Raw genomic sequence first — 19,826 nt, 5'->3', positions numbered from 1 at the left:
CGAGAGCACTCGTGCACCCGGCGTGTTGGGAAGGTGCAGACAAAAAAACCTGATAAAAGTATCTGGGGTAGGCCAACCGGCTGCCTCACAGATCTCATGGAGGGGCACTCCTGAGTAGAGGGCCCTAGAGGACGGCATGCCCCAAGTGGAATGGCCACGGCCAAAGGTGAAGGAAGATTGTGCACCGTGTAGGCCGAGGCAATAGCCTGTACAATCCAATTGATAATTGTTTGTTTGGATGCAGGGAGCCCCTTTTTAGGTGACCCAAAACACACCAACAGTTGGTCCGACCTCCTTCAAGAAGAGGACCTCTCAAGGTAAATACTCAGTGCTCTGTCAGGACAGAGCACATGGTCCCTCTCTTCTTCTGCCGACACATGTGGTGGAGGATGAAATGCTTGCAGGGCCGTAGACCGTGCGATACTGGAAGGCACCTTGGGCACATAGCCAGGTCTCGGATGCAAGATGGCCTTGACTCCTCCCGGGGCAAACTCCAAAAAAGCTGGCGATATTGCCAGGGCAATATCTCCCACCCTCTTAAGCGAGGTAATGGCTAGGAGAAAAGCCATCTTAAGCGTCAGGTCCTTAGCTGATGCCGACTGAAGTGGTTTGAATGGGGCCAGTGATAACCCTTCAAGAACCACTGCCAGGTCCTAGGTAGAAACTCTGGTCCTGGTCGTTGGTCTCATCCTCCATGTACCACGGTGAAAATGTATGACCAGCTGGTGCCTCCCCAGAGGCCCATCACTTAGTGGTGCATGGAAAGCCACAATGGCAGCCACGTAGACCTTAAGTATGGACGGGGTGAGACCAGCAGAGAAGCGATCTTGAAGGAACTCCAGAACTGAAGCCACTGGGCAGTTAACCGGGTCTAAATCATGTTCTCTACACCAAGTGGAAAATACATTCCACTTTAGGCCATACAATCTCCTAGTGGAAGGACCTCTGGAACTAAGTATGGTCTTGACCATTCCGGCTGAGAGGCCAGCATCTAGGTACTGAACCCCCTCGGGGGCCAGACCCAAAGCTTCCACAGCTCCGGGCGAGGGCGGAATATCGTGCCTTCCGCCTGAGACAGTAGATCCCTCCTCAGAGGAATCTGCCATGGCGGGCCTATCAGGAGTGCTATTATGTCGGAGAACCATAATCAAGGCCGGCCAAAAAGGGGCTACTAGAAGTAGACTGACTCCATCTCGACGGACCCTCTCCAGAACTCCCGGGAGCAGAGCGATCGGGGAAATGCGTACAAGCGCAGCCTCGGCCACACCTGTACCATGGCGTGTGAGAGAAAACCACAGTGGACAATGGGACGTCTCTCCATTTCCACTGGGCCGAATATCTCCCATATCAACTTCACTACATCTGGGTGAAGTCTCCATTCCCCGGCCCTCAGCCCCTGCCTCGACAGGATGTCTGCTCCTTGATTCTGAACCCCCGGGACATACATTGCTCTGAGGGACAACAGTTTCCCTTGGGACCAGAGGATGATCTGATGTGCCAGTCTGGATAGGGGGCGCGATCTGAGTCCCCCCTATCGATTCAGATAAGCAACCACCGATGTATTGTCTGACCATGTCAGGACGTGGTAGCCTTTGATGTCTGGGAGGAATCTCCTCAGAGCTCTAAACACAGCCAACATCTCTCGGCAATTTATATGCCAAGAGCGATGATGGTCCTGCCACAGACCCCTGGCAAAGCGGCCATCCATGACCACCCCCCAACCAGTGAGGGAGGCGTCTGCCGAAACGGTTTTCCGGCAACATGACGTTGGGCGTCATCCGGCGATGGACTGGACCTTGGGACAGAAACCAAGGTTTCTTCCATATTGATAGAGAACGAAAGCATATGCGCATAACTCTGATCATACGGAACGGCTTTCCCCTCTGGGAAAAACCCTTGGCTTTAAACCCCCACTGTAGGGGTTTTCTTCGTGTTGAGTCTCAACCCCAAGCTCTGAATATGACCAAGAACGACATTTCAATGCCGAACTGCTATTTCTCGAGACTGAGCCAATATGAGCCAGTCATCGAAATAATTTAGTACCAGGATGCCCTGGAGCCTCAGTGGGGCCAGTGCTGCATCCATCCACTTGGTGAATGTGCGCGGACAGAGAGCTGAAATGTCTCTCGAGATCTGAAATAAAGAATATATATATATATATTAGGGCTGTGAAAAGATTAATCGGGATTAATCGCATCCAAAATAAAAGTTTACAAAGTTTACAATGTTTACATAATGTATGTGTGTGCACTGTGTATAATTATTTTGTGTATATAAATAAATACATGTACATATTTAAGAAATATTTGCATGTATAGACTGTAAATATATTTATATATAATTTTTATCATATATAAATATAAATATTTTATATATAAATACATTTTTTTTCTTAAATGTATAATACATGTGTGTGTATTTATATATACAAAATAATTATACACAGTGCACACACATATATTATGTAAACACAAACTTTTATTTTGGAAGCGATTAATCGCGATCAATATTTTCACAGCCCTAATATATATATATATATATATATATATATATATATATATATATATATATATATATAAAGATCTAAATACGTATTTGATATTGATCAAACTAGAAAAAGTAAAACCTTTAACCTTTATATTTCAATATAGTTTGTATATAAATATATCTTTTGCACAGATTTTTTTCCAAATAGATATATCCTTGAATTGTATTTAATGTTTCGATATGCATTTTCTCTCAAAAACAAGCTTCTGTGGTGGCGTGATGGGTCCCAATAGTCCCTATGGTGGTCTTATTCATATTAAGACCATCAAAAGATCATGTTTGACCTTATATTTGTCCCATCGGTTGTACTCGAAGTCAAAACAGCTTTTTTAGATCAAAGGTTGTTCAGTGTCTTTGTTCAAAAGTAAAGACTTTGACCTGAAATATCATAATTTATGTGAAATACTGGGTGTCCTGTCTGAAATTTACAAGAAGCCCTTCAATGTTTTCATTTTCAGCTCAGATGGATTCTAATGCAGCTCTTCTCCAAGGCATTGTTGCCATTGTTTGTTTGTACTCAATTTCATCTATACTTTATTGAAAACAATGTTCTTCGTCGTCATTATTATTATTGATTTGTGTTTTTGAAAAGTCAGATAAAGGGCAGATCTCCAGAGGGAAGGCGGAGATCTCTGAGCTAAGATGGGCCACACGATCATTAATGATAAAACAGCACATTAGAGGAAAGAGAATTTGCATTTACATCTCTTTGAAACAAGAGCTTCTCTCAAAGGACAAAGTGATTACCCTCTCCAATCAGCCATTCAAATTAAAGTACATCAGGACTCTTTTCACCTGTTTTGGATTATTTCAATGGCACCGAAGGACAAAACTCAAACTTTGAACTATCAAACACTTGACAGCCATTCTTCAACCTCTCTTAAGCACAAAGCTGAAGAGATACACAATATTCAGAGACATCAATCAGCCATCTATAGGGGAGCAGAGATAAACCTGCTTGAAAAACACACAGCCATCAATCATAAAATCCATTACAGCAAAATATTCATCAGTCACATCAACTGACACTGAGCTGTGATGCTGCATCCTAACACTGCAAAAACAATTAGTTTAAGCTCCTGTCCAACACTAACCTTCAAAATAAGATTCGTCTTAATGCTATTTCACTCAAAAAACCCAACAAATGCCAACACACACACCAAATAGCAAGTGGGTTTAGTTGGATCCAGGGGAGTAACTAAGTAAATGTAGCAACAGAACAAGCATTACTTTTAGTAACATGTAGCTTAGCTGTTAAAATAATGTAGCTTTTTCAGTAACAAACCACTTTTTCCAAAAAGTACAGTAGCAGCATAGAATAACAATGTCAAATTGTCACATTTTATGTCACATTGTGATGTACACTAAGCAGGTCCTCTTCATTGGTTTAATTCGTTTTAGTGAATCACTTAAATCATCAGGTCCATGTAAATCTTCCAGTTCAAAAATAAACTATTCCCAGAAGTCTCTCTTGTGCCGAAGGGCATTTGCAGCCGTTTGGCCTTTTTTATAATGAAATATTTTGTTAAATGCTGCTGTTTTCAACTAATTTATATTGTTGTTTAATTAGGACAAATGTACCTGTAAATTTAGCTTGTTATCAAGATTCAGTTAAAACCCCCTATTGGTTTTGAGAATTTTGTCTGTTGAAATTAAGATTGATTAATAATACTATATTAAAAAAAAAATTATGTCACTGTCATGGTTTTGATGTATTCAGTTTAGTCTTGTGATCTTGTTTCCCCCTGTCTTTGTGATTTTTGTTTATTCCTGTTAGTTTTTCCATGTCTGTTTAATTAGAAATTCCCGTCACCTGTGTCTTGTTAATTTTCCCGTTAGCCCCAGTACATTTAAGCCCCGTGTTTTCCCTCAGTGTTTGTTGGTCGTCGTTGATGTATGGTTGTGTGTTTTTGAAGTCCTGGAGTTTCCTTTCCTTTGTCCCTGTACGTTTATAGAAGTGAAGTTTGTAAATAAAGTACCAATGTTGCAGATCCCGTGTCCTCGTTTTCAGCAGCCTACAGCAACCCTGACAGAATGACCAACCATACAAAAGGAAGAAAGGAAACGGAAAATGAGCGGGGGAAGAAGAAACAAGAAAAAAAAGGTGAGCCCCATGGAAACACCTATCCTCTTCCAAAGTGAACGCTCACTTGAGGAATATGCAGGGCTTTACCTAAATCTTTATGATGACGTGACCTGGGAAGAAGAGGAACTTAAACTGAGTTTTTGGGGTGGATTGAAAGACCCTCTTGCCCAGATACTTCTGGTAAAACCTCTCGATCTGTCTATCCTGAAGTTCGTGGATCACACGGTATGGGCGTGTGGATCCAGCTACGTGGTGGAAGATCTCCCACTCCATCCAGTTCCAAGCCCATTAAGTCCAGAGCCTGAGCCCATCGCCTGCCCAGCAGAGCCTGAGCCCATCGCCTGCCCGGCAGAGCCTGAGCCCATCGCCTGCCCGGCAGAGCCTGAGCCCATCGCCTGCCCGGCAGAGCCTGAGCCCATCGCCTGCCCGGCAGAGCCTGAGCCCATCGCCTGCCCGGCAGAGCCTGAGCCCATCGCCTGCCCGGCAGAGCCTGAGCCCATCGCCTGCCCGGCAGAGCCTGAGCCCATCGCCTGCCCGGCAGAGCCTGAGCCCATCGCCTGCCCGGCAGAGCCTGAGCCCATCGCCTGCCCGCCAGAGCCTGAGCCCATCGCCTGCCCGCCAGAGCCTGAGCCCATCGCCTGCCCAAGCTGCACTTGAGTCTGCTCTGGAAGACACAGTGCTCATTGTGGTGTCCATGGCTGTTTTGTGTGTGTGAGCAGCACACACATCAACTACAGCCCATGAATCCAGCCCAGAGCTTCCTTCGCCGCTGGTCCCGTCCAGCCCGCTGATCCTGCGCCAGTCCGGTCCAGCCCAGATTTTCCTTTGCCGCTGGTCCTACTTAGCTCAAAGCCCTCTTCACCGCTGGTCCTGCCCAGCCCAAGACTCTCTTTGCTGCCGGACCCCCCTTTCCTGTCAATTTCCCCATTAAAATTTTGGGGGGGCGCAGTATACCTGCTATGGGGGCCGCGGAGGTCCCTCAGACGCGGTTCCCAGTGCCACCATGGCCACTTGAAGAAACCTCTCCCCCATGGCCACCCGAAGGGCCGTCTCCGCCATGGCCGCCCGAAGGGTCGTCTCCGCCATGCCCGCCTGAAGGGTCCTAACCGCCATGGCCGCCCGGAGGGTCCTCACCGCCATGTCCACCCGTACTGTCATGGTTTTGATGTGTTCAGTTTAGTCCTGTGATCTTGTTTCCCCCTGTCTTTGTGATTTTCGTTTAGTCCTGTTAGTTTTTCCCTGTCTGTTTAATTAGAAATTCCCGTCACCTGTGTCTTGTTAATTTTCCCGTTAGCCACAGTACATTTAAGCCCTGTGTTTTCCCTCAGTGTTTGTTGGTCGTCGTCGATGTATGGTTGTGTGTTTTTGAAGTCCTGGAGTTTCATTTCCTTTGTCCCTGTAAATTTATAGAAGTGAAGTTTGTTAATTAAGTACCAATATCTCAGATCCCATGTCCTCGTCTTCAGCAACCCTGACAGTCACCTTAAAGGGATAGTTCACCCAAAAAACAACAATCTGTCATTTACTCGCCCTCAAGTTGTTCCAAACCTGTATAAATGTCTGTCTTCTGCTAAACACAAAAGAGATTTTGAAGAATGTTGGTAACCAGACAGTTGACCGACTTCATTGATTGACCATTGACCTTCATAGTATGGAGAAAAAAAATTCTATGGAAGTCTGTGGTCCATCAACTGTCTGGTTACCAACATTCTTCAAATGGTGGTGGGTAGTCAACGTGATAGAAAATAAAGATTTTCAAGATAACATTTAATATAAAATTATAATATTCATATTTTTACAGTACAAATGGGTCTGTATGAAAATAGCAGCCTTTTTAGGAAAGAGGTCCCTAGTAAAGGATCATTATATTTGAAAGTCCAAGAAATTGAAAAGTTTGAAGCCCTTGGTTTATCTGACTATTAGACTGTAGTGTAACTAGTTTTCATTTTTAGTAGCTTCTAGCAGTTTTAAAGTAGCTTCCCCAAAACTGTCTTGATCAGTATGTTAACCCTTCTGCTGTTTTGTGGGTCAGCGTGAACCAGCCTATAAATGTAGAATCTTTAAACTGTCAGTAAAGCTGAAAGGTTCATCTTTCTCAAGAGACTGAACAACCCACATAAATCCACAAACAAACCTCTTTCCTCTAGCGCAGAAAATCACAGGCCTCGATGCTCATGACTGTCCACATAAAAGGGAACTAAAACATAAAGAGGATGTGTTTATTGAATCTGGGTGCAAGTGGGCTATTGAACATAGACAGGAAGGGAAAGTTGACCAGTTGATGAGGTTTGGACTAGTTGATCTATAATACCTGAAGAAAGCTAACTGTTAGCATTCCCATTCATCTCAATGGCAGTTGCTTGGATAGCGCAGAACCCTCCAGAAGTATGTGATTTCATGCTTTTAAGAGACCTTCGAACAGGAATCAGGCGATGTGTTATACTTGCAAATATATTATTTTGTCAGAATACACTGCTACTAACTGCAGTACTAGCTGCTAACAGAGGCTACTGGAACCATTCTAACTAGGCAAAAGAATGTAAACAGCAAGAAAAGGAAAACTACACTCACAAACAAATGCTACACATATAATTAACACCCTAAATTCTCAGTTTTGAATCATTGGGTTGACCTCTGACCTTGTTGAGTGCCCCTATGCTGCGGGAGGAGGCATCGGTGAAGAGCTTGCTATGTAGCAGCATGACTCTGGCGATGAGGTAGAGTCTAAGGAACATGGGTACAGACAGCACCATGTCTAGATCTGCCTCCGCCTGCGAGGGAGCGTAGGAGAAGGCCAGCCGTGCCCGCCACATAAACTTGAAGTCCCCCGGTACCGGGTGAACCGCCGAAACGATCAGCTCCAGAGCGATGAGCAGCACTCGCTCCATGGTCATGGCGATCCGCCAGTCATCCGCACCATTGTCAATGACGAAGAGCTAAAGGGGAAAAGTCAGAATGGGAATGTTAAACAATGCAAATTGAGCAAGAGTTTCCTGGCAAAGTTTCAATTGGCATAATGGATATCAAATTTGTATTAAAATGTAAAGTGCTCAATGGAACACATAAAACCAAACCCCTATAAAAACTGCGTGTATATATATATATATATATATATATATATATATATATATAGTAAAAAAAAAACTACAGATAGAAAAATAAAATAAAATAAAATACACTTTTCATGTCCATGTGTTTTTTAAATACATATTTCATTTAAGGTAAGGCTATGTGTAATATATGTTGAAGAAAATAGTAAAGTACTGTTACGGATGTGTGTTTTTTGTGTTCTTTTATATTATGAATTTTTTCTTGCTTTGAATTTGTTTTGTCTATGTGTGTGTGTGTTGTTTGTCCTGAGTAGCATCCTTTAACCAGCTGATTGATGGCTCTGCCTGTCTTCATTGGACTGGATGGCACTGATTGCGGCAGGTTTTAAACCATCTCTTCCGCTCTTCAAGGAGCTGCTGTGACTTCGGGCCGGTCACACTTCTCCTGTCTCCCCACCAACAATGTTATTGTTTGATTGTGTGATTGTTATATATTTTAAGAAGTGTTGGGTTCCTTTGTAATGTTCGCTCTGTTTTGATAGTGTATTTAGGTTAATCAATTGGATTTTTCTATGATCTCTCGAAGGAAGATATTTTGTCTTTTTTTATATTGACTTTTTGTTTGTTATTTTGGGCCGTGAGTCACCCTGAAGTTTATGCACCAACTGGTCTTTCTTTTGTTTCTCTGGAGCTGTCAACTTTATATTTATTTTCAACATCTTAATAAAACGTTTATCGCATAGCTATTCTTTTCATAAAATACTGAAATTATTATTTAATTATTTATAACTAAATAACTTACAACTTGGCCTAATATCTAGACTACTTAATATCGCCGTGCTACTAAGGATATGCGAATAAAAAGAGAAAAATCGAACGTTGCGTAACAGCTTAAGTCCAACAATTCATCATCCATTTAATCAAAAAATTTCAATTACAAATTAATAATTCAGATTACCTCATTAGAACAACTAATAAATAGAGCTGCCGTTCGACTAACTGAATGAGTAAAGTGTGTTCTCAGAAGCAGCGCAGGAGGCAAAATGAGAGGGAAAAAGATTGATGAGTCCCACAATGAGAACATGCTCAGATAGTCATTTTATCCTGCCAGGAACCCCAAACAGACAGAGCAATAAGCAAACAGAATTCCGCTGGCATAATGAGCACTGACAGTTATATGATTCTCTCTCTTTCTCTCGTTCTCTCTCCCAACGCAACTTCATGTCAGGCGGTATATCAGCAGAGCCTAACGACGGAACGGGAAGCTAATTGTGCTGGCTGGCGGTGTTAGATGTGTTTAATGTTAATTGCAAGTGTTAGATTGGCGAGGTTTGTTTAATTGATAAGCAGAAGGCAAGCAGGGTTTTCCCCATGAGACATACACACATCTACACACACACAGGAGGGGCTGAAAATGATTGTACGGGAATCCTGAGAACTCATGAATGAAGTCGGATATCTCTTCTGCTATTATATGGCACTCTCGCCTATATTCATCGCAAGGTTGTGTCACAGCGCAACAGGTCTTTCTGGCATTTGTTTGTCTAATTGCTTGTGCATGTGTGCGTACCTGACTCTGTGTGTGTGAAGGGCACTGTGCATGTCGTATGGCTGTAAAATGTGTTTTTTTTTTCTGGAAAAGCCAGCCTCGTCATGGTGACTGTTGCCTAGGCGACAACATCAAAGACCAGCCAAGCTTAATTAGGATCCCCTGGTGAGAGAGGGAGAGAATGACTGTGTGTTTGTGCGTGTGTATGCAATCACAAAAGAGAGAGAGAGCATGAGGAAAGTGAGAGGGAGCGAGATAGAAAGGCAGGGAAAGAAGCCGAGAAAAAATGAATGTGCGGGAAAAATGCATGCGTGTGCGTGGGTGGAAGAAGAATGAAAGAGAATATGTGAGAGTGTGTATGAGAGTGCATGTGAATCTGTGAGAGGCTTGTATGGATGGCTGTATGATTTATGAATAATGGTTGACGAATATGGATCTTAATAACTGATGTTGACATCTACAGTGGACTGTGGATGATTCAGTGTTGATTTATTGTAAATAATCCAGGAGACTGAGACATAAAATACTGATAAACTTAAATTAAATACTTATTAAACACAATATTACACTAAATTCACTAAAGATATTTTAAAAAGAAATGTTAAAAAGTTTATAAAATAAAATACTTGAAAAGAGATAAATATTAAATATTATTATAAGTGTTAAACGGCGATGATGCATTAAATTGCTAAAAGTTTTAATTCACACAATTTTATTAAAAATTCTCAAAAAACATTTTAAATTATTATGTTTATCATTTGAATGTTTATTATTTCATAAACTTTTTAAAAAATTACATTGATTAAATTAAAATTTTAATTATTTCAACAAAATTAACAAAAAAATTAAAGCAGTTAATGTTCATTAAATGTTAAAATGATGAAACATTTTATGAATAATAAATTGATCAAATCAACATTTATTTCAAATAATATTTACTAAAAAATTCACTAAAATATTTGAAAACATATTGTTTATTAAAACTTAAACTGTTGAAACATTCTCTAATTCTAAACATTCTCTAATCCTGAGACGGGCTGCTCAGGGATGATGGTCGTTTTTCAGGAGATGGTAGCAGGACCACTCCTTCCCCCGGTGCAGGGCCGGGGGAGAATCTTTTGTTCTCCGCTCCCCGCTGCTCACCCACGGGTGGGCAGCACCCTAAAGTGGTTAAAAACAGAAACGACCCCCTCTTCCCTGAGCTCACAGAGTTCTCGGGCGACACAGAGCGCCGCCCACAAGCCGTGCTCTCCTCGCCCCCCTCTGTCCCAGGGTGAGGCGGTTGACACGGCGTGCCGTCCACGACCGCTTCGCCCTTGTCCCCCTGTGTCGCCAGACCCCTGGCAGAGCAGGCCCCCGCGGGATGACCAGCCTGGTCCTTCCCTGGCCCCCTCTGCCAGGGCGTGGTTGCTAACTGTGCCCCCACACCGGGCCACTATGCCGTCCACGTCTGGGCCAGTTACTCCGCTTCGCTGCCCCCCGGGGGGACGTCTGTGGTTTGCATGACCCCTCTGGTTCAGTTCCTGGGAGCCTGGTTAGAGCTTCAGACCTTCACCCGTGGTCGAACCTCCGTTTTCTCAGGGCGGGTGTCCCCCTGGAACGAGCTTCCCGGCATGTTGTTGTCTCAACAGATGCCTCCACCACGGGCTGGGGCGCCATGTGCAATGGACATGCTGCTGCGGGCTCCTGGACAGGACCCCAGCGGCTATGGCATGTCAATTGCTTCGAGTTGTTGGCAGTACGCCTTGCCCTGCACCGCTTCAACACGTACTAGTCCGATCAGACAATACCGCCACTGTAGCGTACATCAACCGTCAAGGTGGTCTACCGCCGTATGTCACAACTCGCTCGCCACCTCCTCCTATGGATTCAGAAGCATCTGAGGTCGCTTCGAGCCATTTTCATTCCCGGAGCTCTGAACTGTGCAGCCGACGAACTTTCATGGCTTCAGCCCCTCCCTGGAGAATGGCGACTCCATCCCCAGTCGGTTCAGCTGATTTGGGACCAATTTGGGGACGCACAGATAGATCTGTTTGCCTCTCACGACTCGACCCATTGCGCCCTGTTTTATTCGCCTGACCGAGGGCACGCTCGGCACGGATGCACTGGCGCACAGCTGGCCGCCGGGCCGCAAATATGCGTTTCCCCCAGTTAGCCTTCTTGCGCAGACTCTGTGCAAGGTCAGGGAGGACGAGGAGCAGGTCATTCTGGTCGCGCCGTACTGGCCCACCCGGACCTGGTTCCCTGAACTTGTACTCCTCGCGACAGCACCTCCTTGGCCCATTCCTCTGAGGAAGGACCTCCTTTCTCAGGGACGGGGCACCCTGTGGCACCCTCGTCCCGATCTCTGGAGCCTCCACATGTGGCTCCTGGACGGCTCGAGGCAGGATTTGAGTACCTTACCACCAGCGGTGGTGGCTACCATCACTTCCGCTAGAGCGTTATCCACGAGACACGTCTATGCGTTTAAGTGGAACCTCTTCGTCAACTGGTGCTCTTCTCACCGAGAAGACCCCCGGAGATGCTCGATCAGCGTTGTGCTTTCCTTCCTTCAAGATTTCCTTCCTTCCTTTTCCTTTCCTTCCTTCAATCCTCTTGGGCTCTAGCGCATGGCGCTTCGCGGATGTGGATGTAACAGACATCTGCAGAGCTGCAGGCTGGGCGACACCTAACACATTCGCCAGATTCTATAATCTCCGACTGGAGCCTAGGTGCCTCCCGTGTGCATGGTCCCTCCTCTGAGCGATGTGTATTTCCACTGTAAGCCTCTCTGAGCATGTGTCTTTCCCTTGGCAAGCCACCTTGCCACCCCTGGGGTTGAAATATTCCACCTGCAGCTGGACACCCCAGTGTCTCCATATGTTTCCTTCGGGTCATATGTGTATTCTCTAAGTCCCCCCCATCTGGGTTGGCATTAATTGCATATTTCCCTTAAACTTGGGATATGCTTCCCAGTGTACCTTGGTATTCCTGTGATAAATAGGAGTCCTTCGTCCAGTCTCACGACAGGGATCTCAGATTTACGCAGGGCACTGGAAGACAGCTGAGAAGGTGGCGTGATTAGACTGGTAACCCCATTCGTCATCATCCGACGGAACTCGGAGTGACAACGAAAGGGAACGTCTCGGCTACGTAGAACGTCTCCGTCTGCCTGCCACTTCCGCTGTACCGCGGGGATCGCCTGAGCTCAGTCTTGGCTCCTCAGCGAAGAAACATATCTGCATGTTGCTGGCGTCCCCCTTTTATACCCACGAGGTGGGGCGGAGTTACGTCATGCAAATTCCGCAAACCCATGGCATTTCCTTGCCATTGGCTCATTTTGTAATACTCGAAGCTAATAGGCTTTCTAAGCGAAACCCCATTCGTCGTCATCCGACGGAACGAGGGTTACATCCGTAACGAGACGTTTTTTATATATTTTGAATTAGTTTTCATTTTTTCATTTTCTATTTTCTATTTAATTTTAGTTATAGTTTTAGTAATTTTGTTGAGCATTTCGTCATTTTTATTAGTTTTATTTAGACAAGTAATAAAAAATGTTTTACGGTTTTAATCCTGGTTACGCTCTAAACATTTAGACAAATATCAACAAATGTCCATTTAGCAGTTCACAACAAACACATATTGGCTCAAAACAGCCAAATATCATGCTTTAGCCTATATATCTGTTTTTCATTACATGACTCCTTCCATATTTCTGATATTTGCTGAAAATCATCACAATCTTTATCTGCAGATAAATGGTTCTCATTTCTGTAAAGCTTTGCGTTTATGAGTAATCGTGGGAACGTTCCATCTAACTTTGAGGGGAAAAAAGAAATGCTAAAAATGCTGAAATCTCCTTTTTCTCCATCATCATCTCTCCCTTTCCTCCTCCGCACGTTACTCCTAATTCATCTCTCCACTACCTCGCCCACTCCCCCCATCACCCATCCTGTCGTTCTTTTTTGGGCCAAATCGCCACCAGGATATGCTGAATAATTAAATTCCATTAGTTAAGGTAATCAGTCAACATGAGTGACTGGAACGAGCTGCCTCTCTAAACCCATCAGAGAGAGAAAGAGAGGAGACAAGAGAGAGAGAAACCCAGAACCTTCCAACAAATGAGGGCCAGAGCCAATTAGGAAAAATTAGGGAAAGAAAGGAAGGATGAACAGGGGAGTAGACAGCAAAATGATGAACGGGAGAAAGGGGAAAATGCAGAGGCTGGAAAAAAAGGGAAATCCAGGGAGAAGGCGCACACATACACACTGCACACAAACAAACGCTTACATACCACTTCGGATCAGCACACAATCACGGAAGTCCCAGCTAACATAGAATGATTTTTTCTGTATTTTATCATTGTTGCTTGTCAGATTATATATGACCAAAGTGAGATCTTAAGTAAAAGTCAAGGCAGACATCAAGTGTCTTTATGTCAGACTGTGTGATGCACAGTTCTGCAGACTTTAGTCAACTGACAGCTTTGACTGGGCAGTCAGAGACAGTTCTGACATCCTAACTCACATACAAAAACAACTGAAGTGGTTTTGCACAACCCTGGCAAACCCGTAATGTTGGGTATTTTTTGCCTTGGAAAGAAAGAAAAAAAAGTGTTGACTGCTATGCTTATTCTTCTGAGCAAACTCAAGGTATTATATGAAAAACTTCAACTTAAAGTTGCAGTCCGTAGTTTTTCCTCTTTGTCGCCATCTCTGTTCGAAATCTGCAATTGCAGGTATTCGCAGAATTATCAACTTTACATGGGTTGTGCCTCGGCACGGCACAGCGCAGATGAATCCAGTGTTTTGAGGAGAATGTGCGGCTGTCAGTCACCGCTCCGGTGTGGATACTGTCATTTAGAATCTCAGATTCTGGAAGTATGACCAACATAAGAATTTTCCCCGGAAAATGTCATCTGATCAAGTAAGTAACATACTCTTTTGTTCTGACCAACTAAGGGAAACAAAGCATTGCAGTAAATCGCGCTGATTAAATCTAACGATAGCTTATCATATCACGTCAAACCGTGCAAATTATACTTTGTTCTCAAATCAACATCAGCATCGCATGACTACATTTAATCCCCTTCAGATATTTATCCTCGTTTTCGCTTTAACTTCTTCCCAGTTGCAGTCTCTTTCTTTCTGTAGCCATTCCGAAGTCCAAAGTCTTTTGCATTTTACAACGGGTGAATCTACAGTAGTCACTGGTAATTGTCGTTTGAACCTTTCTGGATCCGACATCAAATTAATAAGTTTGATTATGTTTGATTATTACATCAATATATAAGTTTGATTATTACATCAAGTGATGTGAGAAAAGGCTATAAATTTCCACCTCCAACATCCTCACACGCAATATAGCCTAGTAAGCCGAGACACCTTCTTTATGTGTAGATGTGACGTAATGACGCAAAGACATTTTCGATTTCCCCACGGAAATCCACCAGTACCACTGGAATTAAAAACATTATTACAAGCTTACCGTTTTGAATCGAGCTAAGGCAAACAGATAGTTTTGAACTCTGGCTGGTTATGTACTTGCTCAAAAATGTATTTTGGATAATTTTAACCCAAAAAAGTTACGGACTGGAGCTTTAAAAGAAAATGATACATTTTGCCTAAAAATAGTGATTAAAATTACAAAAAATATAAAAATATTTAAAAAAAACAACTAATAAAAATGACAAAATCACATAAAATTACTTAAACTAAAATTAAAATGAAATTTAAAAATAAAAGCTAATTCAAAATATTACAATAGTATATAAATAATACTGAAATAACAAACTTAACAACAGTAATGTAGGCTATATTTATAATTGGACACTTGATGTGTCTTTACCAAGCAGCAACCTTCTCTCTTGAATCCAACACGGAAGTGACTTAAACTGCAATTCATCTACTGGCCACTAGAGACAGGCTCCAAAAGAGAGTCAATCCCAAATACTGTACCTCCCATGTTAAAAATGCCCAACTTTACAGCAGAAAAAAATATGTTTTTCAGCCTGGTACAAAAAGTGCTTTTGGTCTATATAGCTAATTTTGCCCTTCATGACAACTGTGAGGGGGGTGAATTTTTGTTTAACTCATCGATTTAAATTATATTAAGCCTAAAAGTTCTGCATAATTAGGGGAGTGGCCACTTAAAGGGGAACTTGGCAACTCTAGCAATTTCTTTGATTTTCCCTTTTGTTGTCGCATGTTTTCTCAACGTATACGGGCGCATGTTTTCTCAACGGGCGTATATATTTCACAACACTGTCGTAAAAACTCTCACTTGCAGCACCCTCCTCCCCCTTTCTACCGCTGCTCATGTGCATTTGTTATTATCGGAGCCGGCCAACTTTATCGTGTGGAGCTATGTCTACCGAGGTGGGTAATACATCATACACATTGAGGGCGGTGTGTGTGTTTATGTTGAATTGCCGTAAAGCAGTTCGGGTTTCTCGTTCGTTCTCGCTTCACACGAGACTTCCTATTTCCAACTTACCGGGACGTTAGTCCCCATGTTGCAAGGTTGGTTTTCCGCCTGGGAACGCTGGGGGGAGAGGGGAAAGTCACCATTTTCAGAATTGTCTGTTAAAATGCTTTCTTTAGTTGGCTAAATTCTTTCTGTGCTCTTACACAAAATCACCAGCAGCTTCAACACAAACCGAAAGTTTGAAGACAAAAGCAGGACCTTTTAAAAGGAGTGGGACTGAATAATAAGATGAAACGAAATTAACGTTTTGAGTTTTGCCATTGCTCGAAAGTTTAAAAAAATATATTTTGTACTTTTATTCAGCAGGGATTCAATAAATTGTCAAAATGTGACGATAAAGACATTTATACTTTTACAAAATAAATGCTGTTCTATCATAAAATCCATTATCAGTTTCCACAAAAATATTCAGCAGCACAACTGGAATGTTTCTTGAGCAGCAAATCAGCAAATTAGAATGATTTCTGGAGGATCATGCGCATGGGCGTTAGCCTGACTCCGCCCTCCTACGCACTTCCGCTCAATTTTCATTTTCCTTCAGTACTACGTCTGGGATTGTGCTGTAGTCTTTGGTTTTCTCTGGTCAATATTTTAACCGGGCCAATCAGCGAACAGAGGGAGTGGCTGAAAATGATGACGTTGATGTTGTGCGTTATTTTGAGTTGTAGTTCAGTAATGGCAGCGGAGAAAGATTGGAGCGAAGCCATTCGGTCCGTTGTGGCAACACTGCTGAATATCAAGAAGTTAAAGCCGAAGCAAGAACAATCTTTGCTTAGTTTTGTTGGTGGCCATGATGTTGTGGCCCTCCTCCCCACAGGTTTAAGGAAGTTAACACTTGTCAATGGAGCGGTGCCAGACTCTATGTACAAATGAAATGTACGAGAGTCTGGTGGGACCAGACTACAGGGGCGTAGTCATTATTTCAAAAGTAAGGGGGACAGAATGTCAAGCGTTATACCATTTTTTTTCAGACCTTTGTTGACAGGTTTTGCTCAATTGGCTTAATATGCTATTTATGTTGAAAGAAAGAAAGAAAGAAAGAAAGAAAGAAAGAAGTTCTCTACTTTATATTGCACATGGTATTGTATATTGTACTATATTGTTTACATATTTCAAATTGTTTGGTTTTTTTGTACGTTGTTTTGTAATGGCACACAGTAATGGATACTTGCACATTCGCACTCTATTCTAGTCCACACTTCAGGAAGGAAATGTCAACTCAATTGACAAACATGCCAAAGTAAGGAGACCTTAAATCAGTAGAACAATAGATGCAATTAACAGTTAGTGTCATTTCATTTATGCTTTTATTTTTAGACTGGTTTGTTCAAAAGCAGCAGATTATTGTATTAAAATGGAGCCAAGCAAAATCTTTCTAACACTGAGCCTGACATTTTAGAGTTTTGTCCCGAAGCACCTGACACACAATAGTCGTGGGATCTGGTTGGTGGGGTTTTAATACAGGTATGGAAGACCCACCTCCTTCAACAACTGTCAACATGTCTGATGCCCTCTGCTCTGTCTATAAAAAAGAACAAATTAGTCTGATTAGTCTAAGTTAAAGGTATCAGAAATATTTCAACATGGACAGTGCTGCTAAATATTTTGTATATTCCTTTCAATTTACACAATCATACAATAAATGGTACACAACAACAAAGGCTTTTTTGTCTCAAAATTTTAGCTATAACTGTAGTCATAACTTTTCACAAAATGTGTAGTTACTTTGTTTTGCCTATGCAAGGCAGTGTAGACATACAACACATAATGAATGTGTAATGGAAAAAAACAAAACAATTTTCTTAACTTATTCCAGTCATTTGTTTTCACTCACCTCTGAAGCCTCCTTGAAACTTTCTGCCTCATTCACTCTCAACTCTAAATTAACTTCTGACTCTGTCTATTGACAATAAATAAGTTTGAAATATGCAGATACAGGGAATTGTGACATACAAAAGAAATTAAGTAAACTGCTGAATAATAACCAATTATTTTGATTCCTAAATTATTTTTCCTATATTTTCCTAATGGTAATTTTATGATTGGTCTATATATGGTACTACAAACACATGTTGTAGATTTTATACAATGTATAAAAAAATGCATTAGCAGGTGTTTTTAAAAGCCACTTTATCACTTTTCACCTGTCAAGTTTATTTTTTTTGTCTGTCAGTATGTCTGTCTGTCTTACTAAACTAAAACGTTCAAATTGAAAACCTTCCAAATTCAAGCTTTTAAAACTACTCCAAACTTTCTGGTTAGGCTTTTTCAAGACAACTTAAAGTTTGTCAACAAACTTTTTTATCTAATTGTAAAGTGTTACCGAATTATATATGGTAAACATCATCTACACATGTACACAATGCTGCCTGATTCAAGCAGAAAGATAGTAGCTGTTAATACATGAAAATCCAAATTCAGCATTAACAATCACCTTTATTCTAATTTGAAGGGCTTTGATAACATATCTGTGAAAATAAAAGACAAAAAAGACTGAAAATAAGTGCACGTTTGTGCGGGCAGTGAATATTTTCAATTTCCAACAAAACTTGTTAATTATTCAACCAGAGAAACAGGCATTGTGCAACACAATTTGGATACCACATGACAACTTACAGTGTCCAGTTCTTTGTTAAGCTACCTGCTATAACTTAATAAACTCCCAACTGGAAGGGTTTCAGGCCCAAGTACTGTGGATACAACTTGAGTCACTTAATGAGCTTTTATTGCACACAGATACACAATAATCATCCACAAACGAGATACCCTGAATGCTACTGCTACACTAGTCTGTCAGCTGGATATTAGTGATGTTATTTAGCATGTTGCACACTGCAAGACTGTGATCCAAAATGTCCAACTTCATCAGAGGCAGAAATACATCCTAAAGGCCATTAATTGGCTGTCTGTAAGCATGTAATGCAAAACGATCCCACTGCCTTGTGGTGAATCTGTTATGATCCATGAAGTGTGTTACAGAATGAAACAGGTAACTCCAATCCACTCAGATTACCAATGAGGCAAGCCCAAAATACTTCAAACTGCAGGATCCCGACACACACAGGCTAAATAAGCTAGGAAATCTGCCTGTGGAGAAAAGCATTGGAATCTGCTTAGAATTCCCTCTTTTTAAAATAAATACATTTATATCCACACTCACATACGCACAATCTCCAATGTGTGTAGTAAGTAGCAAAAACAACAGGAAACCCCTTTAGTTTCCTTCAAGCAACAACTCACACAATGAACCTGAGAAACGAGATGTGCTGTCAGGGTGCTGTACTGCGTGGTTAATACTACAGTAACCTCTCAGCTCTAAGTACAGGACTGTCACTGACACCTCATTCCTTTTCCAGAACCCTGAGGGGATCTAATCTACATTAGCATTCTGCTTACGCTTTGCTAAATTATGCCTTTTGTTTCTAGTCTGTGCTTTTAACATTCAGCACAACATTTTGCTACTCCCTTTCAAAATTGTTGTATTGTAACTGGATAGTTGACTTGGATTTTATTTTTTTTAACATCGAGATTGTATGTTATTAGGGTAATACGAGGCTACTCGTCACACAGGGAAGTTGTGACAAAGTCTATATCTAAGTACTTCAGTATTAGAGCTGAAGTCAGCTGTGGAGCGGCTGTGGAGCGGCGCTCGGAGGTCAGACTCAGTTAAATTCGGGACATGTTTTTTTTAAATTTATGTCAATTTATCGATTATATTTTTTAAATATTACATTTTAAATGTATATTTAAATGTTATATTATGGTTTAAATTTTGCTGAAAGCCTCTAACAGGCAGATTTATGTCAGTTTAGAGACCACTTACCCCATATAGCTATTGGGGATAGTTGTCACATTATATGAACTGTAACATTTTTCATGGTCCGTAACAGTGAAAATGTTTAAAGGTATGGTAGGCAATATCGGAGCAACTAGCAATAGCAAGTTAGCTTTGAAAGCATGAGATCCCACTGTCCCTTCAGAGCGCCAAAGCCACGCATCCTTCAAAACGCATGAACGCACACAGCAGAGTCTGCAAAGTGACATGAGATGAGAGACGGTGTTAAATGACAATAATTACAATAATAATGAATGTAGATGAACTTACAGAGCTCTTACTTGTACCTCC

At 42.0% G+C, this 19,826-nt stretch overlaps 1 protein-coding gene across 1 annotated transcript in view; it reads right to left on the bottom strand.

Moving 5' to 3' along the window:
• The window catches only part of kcnn3 (potassium intermediate/small conductance calcium-activated channel, subfamily N, member 3), a 92,512-nt gene that overhangs the window by 36,026 nt on the left and 36,660 nt on the right, over positions 1-19,826 (bottom strand). Inside the window, exon 4 of the mRNA XM_077210853.1 lies at positions 7,273-7,569. Coding sequence (XP_077066968.1) covers positions 7,273-7,569 — 297 coding nt within the window. The remainder of the gene's footprint in view (positions 1-7,272; positions 7,570-19,826) is intronic.

The sequence above is a fragment of the Siphateles boraxobius genome, unplaced genomic scaffold (assembly GCF_051911475.1).
Source record: "Siphateles boraxobius isolate OS27281-9 unplaced genomic scaffold, OSU_SipBor_1 12, whole genome shotgun sequence".
Classification (NCBI taxonomy): Eukaryota; Metazoa; Chordata; class Actinopteri; order Cypriniformes; family Leuciscidae; genus Siphateles; species Siphateles boraxobius.
This window is presented reverse-complemented; position numbering and strand designations above follow the sequence as displayed.